We start from the raw sequence: 13,953 nt of genomic DNA, 5'->3' as shown, positions 1-13,953 counted from the left end.
AGCGGCTTTTTTAATACCTGCCTGCTGCTATTTCGCTGGGAGTTTTAAAATCTTTTTGTATTTCACTTGAATATATATCACTACTTTTTGAAACACAAAAGTATCTTAAGAATGATGTATATTTATATTGTCTCACTTTGAACGCTTAGCATCATTGTAAACAGCTCAAAAAATGGCCTTTTCTCTTTGTAGAAATCCCTTCTTGACCCCCAAGGGGTTTCCTCTGCTGCTGCGTGATGTCATCTGCAAAGAAACTATACTGTCTTTTCAAAACACCATGCGGGTCAAATGAAATCTGCTCACTGGCTGGACTGTATGACACACCCGATATAAAACATTAATGTTACACCATCAAGCAACTGTCCTTAATGCGTGATGCGTCTGTGTTAAAGTAGTGTTGAGAAAATTTCAAACAGGATCTGGATCATACCATTCATGTAAAAGATCCAGCTCTTTGAACCGGTTCGTTCACGAACTACCCGTCACTATTAAGAAGTTGGGCAGTTCTTTGGGTTTAATGGTACACTGGAGTTCACAGGATTACAAAAACACAACAAAAAAGTTACAGCCAATTGTTTCTACTGAACTAAAACCAGTGAGATTCAAAGCCAGTATTTTTGACAATAATATATTGAGTATCAATCAATCTGACAGTGAGAGTACTTGATGTCCTCTATCTACTTTTGATTTAATTTTTCTCCATGTTTTCTTCATTGTTCGAGGAGGCAAAGTCCAAATCATCAGCCTCGCTGGAGATATTATCTGCCAAAGAGTCTGATCTTCCTCCAATTCTGCTCCCTGGAATCCCGTGTTTCTTCACATTTCTGTTGTTCATGTCTTCCAGCGGGGAAATGCTCCCTTTCCTCCTCCAACTTTGGTGGTAGGAGATGCTGAAGCTCCCTTAAAGAGAAGAGAAGAAACAGAGACATTGCTCTGGAGGGTCTCTGGTAAATAATACATTTTTAAGTGAAAGAATAAGAAGTTTCCTTTGCTCCTTACTTTCACATAAGCTTTCATTCCTCCCCTGCATGTACCTCCTCTGTGTTATCTCTTTGCCAAACACCATCATGTAGACATTATCCCTGAACTCCTTGTTCATAATCTGGTAGATTAAAGGGTTGATCATGCAGTGGGATTTGGCAAACATAGCAGGGATCAAGGTGACAACAGGTGACAGAGAAGAGTCAGGCTGGGGACTCCTGGTCATGGGCTCAGCTTCTTTTTCACTCAGGCCAATGATAGAGACAGAACTTGTACTGTTTACTTCACTCCTTTCACCCTCAGCATTGTAGTGGAATTTGGTGTAATATTCTTCTGTTGTCCAGTTAAGGAATGAGGGGACATCCAGGATCTGAGGAGCATTCGGACCAGCTATGTCCTCCATACCAGTGTGTAAAGTGCCTCCTGCCTCTTGGTCTCTGGGAAGGAGGGCAGAGATCAGAGACACAACGGCGTAGGGGGTCCAGGCCAGGAGGAAGGTACTGCACACCACCGCCGCCATCTGAAATACACATACAGGCTTTTATTCTCATGAAAGATGTGCATCAAAGAGTGATCTGGGTTTGTGTTTACCTTTGCAAGTTTCACATCTTTGCTGGTGTGACTAACAGATGAGGACCGTATGGATGCCAGGGTGCGATTAGATCTGTTGACCTTAAAAAAGATGCAACAGTTAATGACACTATTTATAAAATTATCACAATTGCAAGTACTTACTCCTAAAATGACAACACATATGAAACATCCTTATATACATAGCCAAAGCCAGCTGACTTTTTTAAGTTAAATCATCCTTTGGATTAGTCTAAGGCCATCTTTCCGTCCTTTGTAGAGTTTCCATTTATAGAGAATCCATTTACTGTCGAGGGTAACGCCTAGTCATGCTCACTAATCTGGGATTCCCAATTAGACTGACAGTAAATTTCTATAATATTTCAGCTGTCTTTCTGGGGGGCTCTAATATAATGTATCCTTCAAGTCTGACATGTTGTAGCAAATATGGAAGTACAATGAAGCGGCATATTTTTCTACTGACAGCAAGGCTAACTAAGACAGATGCCAGATTGTATAAAAGTCTACAAGAAAGTGATACTGCTCTTTCTTGGCTGCCAATAAATTGAGGAAGTAGCAGCTGAAATTTCAAACTCAAGTCTTCAAGGAGGGGGTCCAAATTGATGATATTACATTTTCAACCATGTTACACACAACCTTGTAGATCCAGCAAATCATGTGAGAAAATGCCTCATTGGTTAAGATGCTAAAGAGCTAAAGATTCTCTACATTAGGCCAAACATGATTCAATACATAGCAGATTTCTTAAGAATATGCACCACTGGTAAAGTACATTAGTGCCAAGTCTTTGTGTGAAAGGGTTACAAATAGGGCTGTAAAAATATTTAAATGCTTAATCATGATTAATCTCAGAATTTCTGTAGTTAACCCTTAAGGGAGGTTGTGTGCACTTTACAGTGTTCATGTATATGGCATGAACTTTGGCAAGATTGTGTATGTTTATTTGATCTTGTTATTTTCAGCTCGGCTCCTGCAGTAAGTCTGAAATACACCATTTACATGCAAGAGTAACACCCAGGCTGTTGAGAGCAAAAAAAAAATTGCGATGGAAACCCATTCAAACTGCAATTTTTAATCTCACCTCCATTAAGCGTAGCACATGCATTTTATTATATCTGGATGTCAATCTGGGCTTTTGCCTTGGAATCAATCATTTTTACTACTCTCCACCAGAGAAAAAACATGCGAAAAACAAGGAATGCATAAACATCTGTGTTGCTGCTAATCATTGACATATCCCACGCTGTAATAATTTCACACACAAAAAATATATTCCATGTTGTATATTAATGATATTAACAATCAGTTTTTCTGTTGTTGTTTTTTTTTTCATCCAGAAACATGGTGGCATCATGCAAGAACTGGCATTCAAAGGGTTAAAATCTTTGAAAAAAATGAATATTTGATTTGAATAGGTCAGTTGTATGTGAAAGTATTAGCTCAATGAAAGTAAAATAAATATTAATGTATAATATTGTTATAGCTACTGTATGAAAAGCACATTTTTTGCTCTCAGCAGCTTGCTAATAATAAAACAATCCCTAAGGGTCAACCATGATTGATTGTACAATTTTTTTTAAAATCACATTTTAAGATTAAATTATTTTGCACTTTAAACTGTTTTGTGTCATTTTGGGTTTCTATGTATTAAACAAAGGTAAGCCAACTTCTTGTTCTGGTAAAAACCTAATTTTATAGGTCGACTGAAAATGAAATAAGGGGACAGTCAAAAGGTAACTATTTGAAAACACAAGGTTTAGATGACTTCTGACTTGTCCACTGAGCTATTTGTCCAATTAATTAAAAAATGAAATGAGACATTAAGGAGAAGGTGTGGGCTTGTTTTACATCACTGTGGCTGCAGGGAGAAGCTGGCTTTTAGCTTAACCAAAGTCTTTTGAAAGAAACAATAAATCATGTGATTTATTGCCATTTAAGAAAAGTAGTGCACTAAATTAATCGGGATTAACTCAGTTAATCTGGCAATAATGCTAAATTCATTTAAGTAAAAAAAGAGATATTACCAATTAAAGTGACACAAAAGAACTGTGGACAGAGACAATCAATAACTAATGACAAAAATGATAAATAAAAATTCTGAATCTTAATTTTTAAGGTTCTTCCTACAAGGACAACAAACTAAAAACTGGCTGGCCTGCTTTTGTATCACATCAGTGTTTTTCAAATCATGTACCAAGGCACACTGGTGTTCCTTGAGTTAAGTCTTAGTGTGCAACTATGCAGCTACTTAAGCTACTGTAACATGTGTTAGAGAGGATATTTTGTATTAATATGAATATGGTGGGCCTTGGGATTTTGGCTTGATCTCAGGTGTTTACTGGGCACAAAGTTCAGCTGAAGGCTGAGAAGGACATTTTTTCAGAGTGGAGCACGCAGAACTGTCTTGACCAAAACACCACCAAGACAAAGGAACTGGTTGGTGATTTCTTCAAAGGACTCTCTAACATCTCTATTCTGTCAGTTAACGACCAGCCCACAGACAGGGTTGATTCATAGAGATACTTAGGGTCAATAATTGACTACAGGCTCACCTTCCAACCCAGTAGTGAGTCTGTCTTCTCTAAATGCCAGCAGTGACTTTTCCTCTTTTGTAAACGCTGCAAACTAAAGGTCCACCAATCAGTCCTGACACTGTTTTACAACTGTTTAACTGAATCAGTTTTAACTCTCAACATAACACACCAGTGTTTTCTTAAATTTAGGAATGAGATGTGCTTGTAAGCTGAAGGCTCATGTACAATTCTCCCAATTAGCATAGAAAAATGCCTCTTTTATTCCCATATAAGGGCTGTGTGCAAAAGCAGATCGCACACAGGAACAGGAAGAGAAGTAGGGAGAGGTCAGGACGGTCTAAATTCAGATTAACTATAAAAAAAACAATAACAAAAACATAAAATTATACTCAAAGAATAAGAAATACTCTGATAGCTCTAAGGTGGATGTTGTACTGCTCCAAATGAAACTTAGAAAGAAAGTTTTGTTTATATTTTAGCACCACTAGTGGATATTTAATATGTGCAACAAACACATAAAGATAGCACTGCAATAAAAGGGAAGAATGCATTCCAAAATAATCAATAAATAGGTAAATTGGTTGTTTGGGGGAGTTGTTTTAATCAATATGAATATGGTTTGATTGAAACCACATTATTCTAAAAACTTATGCTGTTTCATATCCACCTTTTTAAATCTGTCCTTGTGCCTGAGGAGGCAGCTGTGTGCATGTCTCCTTCAGATCTACCACTAGGAGGTGACAAAGCTGCATTTTTTTCTTTTTTTTCCATGTAAGATTTGAATGAATGAAAATATTTACAAATTAAGGCAGCTCTGTTTTTTCATAGAGCAGCAGTTGTCCTCACCGTCAGCAGGATGGCCAAATATGAAGTAACAATAGCCAGCGTTGGTAGTCCGAAACACAATGTCAGGATGAGGAAAATATAAACTCTGTCATTTAGAGACGACCTCATTCTCCACCTTTAAACAGTACAGACAGACAGGTAAACACATTTGAAAACACAGATGTCTGCAGATGTTTGTGTAAATTAACAACTTTGGATTTTCAGCAGATCAAAATTAAATCAGAGATTACCAGTTGATGGTGCAGCTGGTCCCATAAGGTTCTGCTCCATAGCTTCCAAAGCCAAAAGCAGGCAGTAAGGCCCAGAACAGTGTGTAAAGCCACACCACTGCTATTGACAGAGAAACATGGCGCCTCTCAACCCACTGACCTACAAATTGAGAGGTAAACAAAGCCATTAATGAACTCGGGTGGCATGGCTATGTGTAGGTGTGAGAGCACTTAACCTGGAGGGAATTCTTGACATTTGACTCGAGCAATTTCTCAAAGGGTTTAATCGACCTAAAGAGTCACCTAGGCAATCAGCAAACAGCTTACGTATCAATAACCCTTTAAATCAATACCATTGTCATGTTTGTGCGGAGTACATTTTTGTAGTTGCATGTATTTGTATGTTTTTGGTGTTGTGTTGGAAAAATTACCATATCGTATGCAGCAGATTTTCAGGCAGCGTTCCACAGAGATGAGACAGGTGGTGAGCAGAGAGCCAATGCCAAACACAAAGCCTTGAATGCCGTACCACAAACACCCCATCTCCCCAAACACCCAGGCATGACACAGGCTGACAGAGGGACAGAACAGCTTCAGTATCCTGCCCTGATTAACAGATCAACCCTATCTGTTTCTGGATGTTGTTGATATTTCAGTCACAGTAAAGAAAAAAAGAAAAAGTTTGCTTTAGTAAATGTAACTTTATATGATGAGTTCAAATGTTACCTAAGCACATATTTGTTGTTAGCAGATCCAAAAAGATGAACTACCTGGTTAGTGAGTGGGGATGGGAATCAGAGGAAAAGTCACACTACAATACAAAACATGACACACAATACAAAGGGCCTTCTCCAAACTGTTGCCTCAAAGTTGGAAGCACAGCATTGTCAAAAATGTCTTGGTATGCTCTTCTGTGGACCTAGGGGGTCTGGCCCAAACCCTGAAAAACAGTATGTGTTCTCATAACCCTCTTTAATGTCATAAGCACCACTGTAAGTAGTCGTGATGAAGTGGCCTAACTAGTAAAATTAGCAGGAATATTTGTTTAGAACAGCATATTTTTCCAATGAAAAACAGCACCAGGTCATAAATATTGACACAGGGGAAGAGGGCTCCAAAGAAGAGTTTGGGCATCAAAGTTGTCTAACTTCCTAAGATCCAGCATGCTCACATAAGCACTTTAGATTTTGGATTTCCTACGACATAGTGATAATTTCTCCCCCTTACATTTTTTAGATTATTGTCCAGAATGTACATTGAAATGTGTGGAATTTGCTTGGCATGATGGGAGAATTTGCTTTGAACATTCCAGGAATTTAAATTTAAGGGAACCTCTTTGGATATTTTTTTCAAAATGTACTTTTTTATGGTAATTTGGGGGATATGTCTGAATATTTTGGAGAGTTTCGTTGGAGGTTTTGGACAGAATTTGCTTTGGAATTTCTGGTATTTTTATTGAAATTTGGATGTTTGACCATATTTGGAAATTTTCAGGCATTTTCATGAAAATTTGGGAAATGCATTTTCATGGAAATTTGAAGAATTTTATTATGCTTTGTAATTTTTGGTTACTTTCATGGAAATCTGGGATTTTTATTTACAAATTTTGGGGAAGATTTGAATTTTGGGGAGGAGCTGTCTTTGAAAATTTCAATTTTTTTAATGGAAATTTCAGGAAATTTGCTTTTAAGTTTTGGGGAATTTTCCACCATTTTCATAGAATTTAGGGGTAATTTCTTTTATTTTTTTAAATTTACGCTTCATGAAAAACCATTCACTTACACATTTGGGGAATATATGAAAAAAGGGTAATTTTTTTAAAGGTAAATTTACTGAGAAAGGGGAAATTTTGTTGATGCTTGGCCTTAACAAGTCCTTTGTGTCCATCATCAAAATAACAAGAAAAATGTCTCCACCACAGCTCTCTGATTGACTAATGACATTTCTTACTGACTAAGGACCCCCAATAACTGAGCAACTTGCCGACACAAAGTCTGCTCTAAAACCAGTCCAGTGCTGTATTTTCTGCAGAAACAGGACCTATAGAAGAATTGTGTGTTTTAAACTTATGTCCTATGTATCCCACATAATTGGGAGAAACTAAAATGCATCCAAACAAAAGCTCAGGTCTCAGGAGGAAAAGATTATCATATGTAGTGTAGGTCTTTTCTTATGAGAACCATCTCTTAAAAATGCCTTTTAGTCGAGTAAAGGTCGTCTGTATCTGTTTCTGAGAGGTATGAGAGAGTAGTTTGAGTTACAGAAAATAATGGATAGAATGTAAACAGTAAAGTTAAGTTGAAATGTCTTAACATTTCACTTAAGAATATAATTTCTATAGGTTAAATGCGTGGTACCTTGAAATGATGAAGACTGGTGCTCCAAAGAGGCTGAAGCCAAAATCGCAGAGAGCCAGGTTTATGGTGAGGAGTTCTGGAGGTCTGAGCTTCTTCCGTTTCTTACCAAAGACCAACAACACGGTGCCATTTCCCAGCACTGATGTCAAACCTGAGAGACCGTTTTTAATGAAGGGGAAAAAGCACACATGATTTAGTCCTGCATTTTTAAAGGGACTTCATGTAAGGTCTTTATGAACCAGCTGTGTATGATGAAAGGGCCTGGACCAAAGGTCTTCAGACTAGATCGATGCACGATTATTCAGCTGTTTTCCTCTAATCAGCTGCCGCCTGTGCACCACAATAGTCATGCTGCTGCACAGGAAGTGAATGAACCTGGAAAGACTGAACTAGATGAAACAGTGAAGGAAGTGTTGAAGAGTCAGAGGCCTCCCTGCTGTGTGTGCATACTGTTTCTCTGCTGTTCAGCTCACTGCACGTCTTTAATGTTCAGACAGTCTGAAATAGGCTGCTTTTGCTGAGGCAGGCTTCTGTCTCTAACTGCTGATAAAAATAATCATGATAAAATCTCTGTCCCATCAGGTATATAAAATAAAGCAGTCACACAGCACATATAATCTACGGTAGTTCTTAGGACACCAACATTATTGTTTATTACATACATATATATATTTTGTTTCTATTTTTTTTTTCCCATGGAATAATAGTAAACTTTACATTTTTATGATAGTTTTTTTCCGACCTGTAAAGGTGAGAAAGGCTGCAATAGCCAGGTCTGCAGAGGGGGAAAGCTGGGAGAGAAACTGTGGATGGATGGATGAGGGGACCAACCAGGAGCCCCCCTGTGAGCCATTCTCTCCCATGGATGTCCTGTACTTAACCACAGCAGCCCACAGAGCAGGGAGGACAGAAGAGGCCACTCCTGGACTCGCTGAAGGTACAAATACAGAGAAGAATAAAAATACTGTGACTCTGAATATCAAAGAGCACAAACTGGCAGCTATATCCTTCTCTCTGCAGGTTTTCAGCTTAACTTTTCACTAATCTCTTCTGCCCTTAATGCACAACAGAAGAGCAGAGCTTAAGTTAAACAGAATTATATAATACAGGACTGAGAGCAAGAAACAAAAGGAGAGTTTGAAATGCAGAGCTTAAAGCTGAAGTAATGATTATATCACAAATCAGACTAATTCTACCTTTTTGTTTCTACTTTATCGTCACTGCTCATGACTCTGCAGTGTGCATTAGGAAAAAAGAACACACACCTCTCGCCCAATGATAGTTTGATGATTGCTTGGATAGACCCATATGGGACATGAGGTATACTGCAAATCAGTGGTTCTCAAATGGTGTAGCAAGATTCACTGGTGTTCTCTGAGGCAAGTCTAGGTGTGCTGTGGGAATTTGTATGACCATGAGAGACTAAAATGACTACAGCAAGTGAGGAAAGTTTACATGTGTTTGCACTGGTGTTTTTGATACTATCTGTCATGATCCAGGTTGTTGATTTGTTATGTTTTGAGTTTCTCAGTGTTTTCCTGTGTTTTTCGGTGTATTTCATGTTACTAGTGTTTAGTTTATGACCTCTTGTGTTTCTATGGTTTGTGCGCTCTTTGTTATATCATGTCTCTAGTGTCTACTTTACCTTGTAGCCTATTATGTTTCCGTGTTTTGACTTCCTTTGTATTTCATTTTAGCTCCCAGTGTTTTGCTTGTTTTGTGTTACATTCTTTATGTAGTTTTTCCTAGGTCTTAGTTTCAAGTATCTAGTGTTATTTTGTATCCTTGGTCTTCCCTGTGTTTGAGTTTCCCTCCTTGTGTTGTGTTCTTTGTATTCCCTTTGGTTGTAGTTTGTTTTCTTTGTATCCTCCTGTGTTTTCTGTGTTTCCTTAGTTTAGCTTCTAGTGTACTGTTTTGTTGTCTTTCAGTCTTTGTGTGCTTCTTGTGTAGTGTTCCATGTTTCCTGTTTTATTTTGTAGTTGCTGTCCCTTGTGTTTGATTCCAGTTTTGCTTCCTGCTTCAGTTTCCCTCCACTTTGACTGCCCTCACTAGTTTCACCTGTGTCTCGTTACCCACACCTGTCTCTCCTTGTGTCATCACTCCCTGTGTATTGAAGTTCTGTGTTTCTCCCTGTCCTTTGTCAGTTCGTCAGATTTCTTCCCTGTTGTTACTCCTCCATGTTACTAATGTTTCTCCTCGTGCCTCCTGTGGATTTTGTTTTTATTGTTGGAGTTTTGATTGCTGGATTTATTTTGTCTAAGTTCTTTTGTTTGTTTATTAAATCAGTCTTTTCAGTTATCTGCATTTGGGTCCTTCGCCTTTTGTTTTTGCATTTTTGCCTGAACTCTGACCCTATCAGTGATTAAGATCACCACTCTGATGATCATAGCTTTATAACTTATAATATCATAAAGCAGTGTTACTCAACCCTTGTTGAACTTAAGAGCCAAATCAAAACCTGGGGGGTCCAATAAGTACTAAATAAAAATATTAAGGTTCAAGTAAGGTTATTTAGGTTATTTATGGTTTTGTTAATTTTACAAAAAAATGCAGTTCATTTTTTCATTTTGTCACCAGCCCATCTATGTAAAATAACTAATTTATGTAAGAAAATTGGTTTCCTATGGTTCAAATTAAAGATAAAGTTGGAAAATCATAAAATTCTAATATGAGATATTTTGGGTGAAGAATATAAGAAAAGGTGAAAATAATGCATTTTATTATTAAATACCATTGCTGAATATCTGTATTAGATAAGTGAAAACTTGACATTCAACTTGAATTAATGAAATAAAAATTAGATACATATTAGTGTGTCCAACCAAGCTGACAAAAATGTACACTTTGAGCCAGCAGGCAATCAGCCGAGTCTCTCGGGTGACAACAAAGAGTACTGAGTGATGAACTTAGAAATAAGAAATAAACAGTCCGACAATATGGAAATAAAAGAACTGCAAATTTCATGAGACAATCAAAATTCGTTCACACAAAAATATCTTTTAACATTTTTGTGGCAGAAGAAAAAAAACACTACAGAAAAAGGACTACTTACCACCTTCCACTACTTGTCTGTCACGTACTCTCTCAGATGATCTTTATTGCAGAAATCTTACAGATATTCATGCAGTCTTAATCTGTTAATCCATGTCACATCTCTGAGAGCTTCAGATTTTGCAGCTGACAATCTGGCTGAGAAATGAGAAGCAGAGGCACACAAACTGTGCAATGAGAGAGTGCATGAGAGAGAGGGAGAGAGAGAGCGAGAGAGAGAGAGAGAGTTGAAGGGGGGTGTTTGATGGTCTTTAACCTCCATTCAGCCTTGCCTTGCATCTTCTCCAGTTTTCTACTGACCCTTTTATCATCCATTGAATCCATAATGATCTCTTTGAATCTCCACAGCCATCATTAGGGTCCTTCAAGCAACAATTTAATTGTGATAATTGTTTTTCACTGTTAAAGTGCACAATGGACAGAGAATATATTTGAATCCATGCATTTAATATGAGCCTTCAAATAAGAAGAGCATTAGTGTGGTCAGACCCTGGCTTCATATTTTAAGATCAAAGTAAAGATAGAGGAATCAGAAGATACTGCTAAGTACTGAGATTTTGAAATAAACAAAATGAACTCCTTTTTAATATTTTTTTTAAGTGGTGGTGGGGTTACGCCATTATTCAGATATTATTCTATAATACAGATATATTTAAATGCAGAAATTAAATGAGATAACATCTGAAGAACATGTTGGAGCCTACAGGTGGATGCCGGGGTGGAGGGGGGTTGACGCAAGAGGATAGTACTGATTCAGGGCACAGCTGGCATTTCAGAGCAGAGGAGGAAACTGGAAAATCTTGCCACTTAGATCGCCAAATTCGAAGTATAGAATCAGTGTCCTCAAGTCTGACTAGCTTGCCGGTGTTGTGCCATATGTCTGCTGCAAGGACAATAGCCTCTGGATATGAGTCACATAAATGTCACCCCTGGCACTCCAGGGTAATTTTTGATCAATCTCAGATTGGATTAAATGTTTTTATTTAAATCTCCAAGATTATTTCTTTAGCTGGGACTGTCCAAAAATTAAGGAGTTCTTAAAATCCATCCTAGAACTGATAACTGATGCTATTTCAAAGACTTCTAACGTGTTTTCCTTTTTAAATAATCACATTTTTGTACAGATCTAACAAAAAGGGTTTCATGTGATAGCAATGTGTTTTCCTTTGCTTAAAAGAGTATTCAAACTCAAAATCTCCATGTCTGGAAAATGTAAAAAGGAGTCAATAAAGTCAATAAAACTATTGAAAACTATGGATATCATAGGCCCATTTCCATATGGTCTTATAAAATCAGTAAAGCCTTTTTAAATCTAAGTTTCTGTGCATGGTCAGCTCCCTGTTGGTCGTGAACAAGGCTTGGACCAGTGGCAGACTGAAATGTTAGCATCGTGTAAGTCTTCTTCATGATCAGGACTAAAAAGTTGCTGCATAAAGTGGTGAGAAAAATTGCAAGTGGAACTTGCATAAGACAAACAAAAAATCTAACATTTATACTTCAGAACAGCTCATGTACAGGCTTTAAGGCCATTAAGTGAACTATTAATATGGGCTTTTGTCATGAGTTAGTTCACCTGTCCTTTTTACCCTTTGTACCAATGACTGCACCAGCAGCTTCCATGGAAATTATGTTTTTAAATTTGCCAATGATGCTGCTATCCTCAGCCTCCTGTACAAAGACTCAGATCCTCTCACAGTACTTTAATGAGGTGCAGTTTTTTGTCTGCGGGTGTAATGTTAACTATCTCACTATAAACGTAAAGAAGACCAAGGAGATAGTGTTGACCCTCGTACAGCTGGTGATTACACCCCACAGTTAATCCACAATGAAGAAAATCAAACAGGTCAGCTCTTACAGGTATCCAAGCATTTACTTAGATAACCCATCAGCTGGGAAATTCATGTTACTATTTTGTGTTCTCATTTACAGCAAAGGCTGTATTTTTTACGCCAACTCAGGGTTATCTTTTTACCTTATCTTGCTGTATTTTATTCTGTCATTGTTATTGATTACCAGCATTTTTCTTTTTCTATGAGAGTCTTGTGCAATATGTGTGGGTTGTGTGATTACATCTCTTGTTCTAATCCATTACTTCTGTTATGAATTGGCAGCTTCATCTATGCAGATCTTGGTATCTAAGACAAATTTCCCTAAGGGGACAATAAAGTGTATCGCATTGTATGATACTTTGATCATGCCACATTACTCAGATATTTGTATATCAAACAGGAGAAGTTTGGTTAGTGCACACGTACCCATGATTGCAAAACCCCATTTCCTAAAAAAGACAACCTCTAAAATGTAAATAGAAACAGAATGTGATGATTTTCAGAACACTGAAACCAACAACTCAGTTACATTAAGACATAACTGAAATTTTACACTAATTTCAACATTTTGTAGTTGTGTTTACCTGTATAAAAGGTTGACAGAATCATGTTTGCCACTTTGAAGCATCATTTTTTCTTTGAACACTTTACAAGCATTTTGTGAACTTAGGGAACCAGTTAAATGTTCAAACTTAATGCTCTGGTATATTTCAACTGATAAATACTATAAGGTCTCTTTTGTCATATTTAAATTTCATTATATTAACATTTGTATGGGTGGCAAGTCAGACTGCAGTCAAGCCAGTTAAAAAACAATCTCTTACTGGAGCTAAGCTGGTGAAATACAACCTGAATGCGATTTGGCATCATCTTCAAATAAGCAAGGCATATCATGTAAAACCAGTTGTCAGATTGGTGGCATATGTTTCTCCATTAAACTGAACCTGATCCAACATTAACGAGACCTTCAGAAATGTGCAGCTTACCTTCACCATGAGCACTGATGCACTCGTGCACCATCATAATTGCTAGTTTCTGGATTAAACACTGGTGACAAGGTGGATGTTCAACAAGATCATCTCCTTACCCTTGCCCAAAAGAAGTAGCATTGCCATTTACTTTTGTTTCTACTGTCCCAACTTTTTTGAAAAGGGCTGCCATCCCACACCCTAGTGGGCATATAGTGATCCAAAAGCAATGACATTTTATTAAATGCATTTGCGATTTTAATCAATATTGGGAATTGATGGTTTTTTAAAGTAACCCTTTACATTCCATTCAACATCCCACCTTATTTAGAGATGGGGGGGGGGGGGTAAATTTGTCCGTGCAAGGATCAATAGGAGCAAGAAATCCTACTGTAATTATCCTCATCAGTTCAACCTTAAGACTTTACTCCCCCAGGAGAAATTAACCAGATTTATTGATTCTCCTTGTAGAGATTGCTGATGTCGCTGACCCACATTAAAATCCATGTACCGATGTTCTGGTGAAGTAGCTTTTGCATAGATTTTTTTTCTGTGTGGTGACAGAAGAGGAGAGAAGGCAAAGAATC

General features: G+C 37.6%; 1 protein-coding gene across 1 annotated transcript; it reads right to left on the bottom strand.

Moving 5' to 3' along the window:
* Window positions 1-580: 580 nt before the first annotated feature.
* On the bottom strand, window positions 581-10,686 carry opn9 (opsin 9). Its single transcript, XM_041792932.1, has 9 exons — window positions 10,571-10,686; window positions 8,261-8,449; window positions 7,519-7,669; window positions 5,593-5,732; window positions 5,183-5,321; window positions 4,953-5,067; window positions 1,573-1,653; window positions 1,000-1,501; window positions 581-900 (listed from the first exon to the last, which is right to left on the bottom strand). The coding sequence occupies exons 2-9, from the start codon at window positions 8,379-8,381 to the stop codon at window positions 689-691; spliced, it is 1,461 nt and encodes a 486-aa protein (XP_041648866.1). The 5' UTR covers window positions 8,382-8,449; window positions 10,571-10,686; the 3' UTR covers window positions 581-688.
* Window positions 10,687-13,953: the final 3,267 nt, after the last annotated feature.

This window comes from Cheilinus undulatus, linkage group 8, assembly GCF_018320785.1.
Source record: "Cheilinus undulatus linkage group 8, ASM1832078v1, whole genome shotgun sequence".
Lineage (NCBI taxonomy): Eukaryota > Metazoa > Chordata > Actinopteri > Labriformes > Labridae > Cheilinus > Cheilinus undulatus.
Note: the sequence above shows the minus strand (reverse complement) of the source record. Positions and strands in the feature narration are given on the sequence as shown.

Coding starts and splice junctions, on each gene's coding strand:
- opn9 (XM_041792932.1), bottom strand. CDS start 8,381: ATGGGAGAGAATGGCTCACAGGGGGGCTCCTGGTTGGTCCCCTCATCC. Junction 5,322..5,592: donor AATCTGCTGCATACGATATG/GTAATTTTTCCA, acceptor CTCAATTTGTAG/GTCAGTGGGTTGAGAGGCGC. Junction 1,654..4,952: donor ATTTGGCCATCCTGCTGACG/GTGAGGACAACT, acceptor ATCTTTTTTAAG/GTCAACAGATCTAATCGCAC.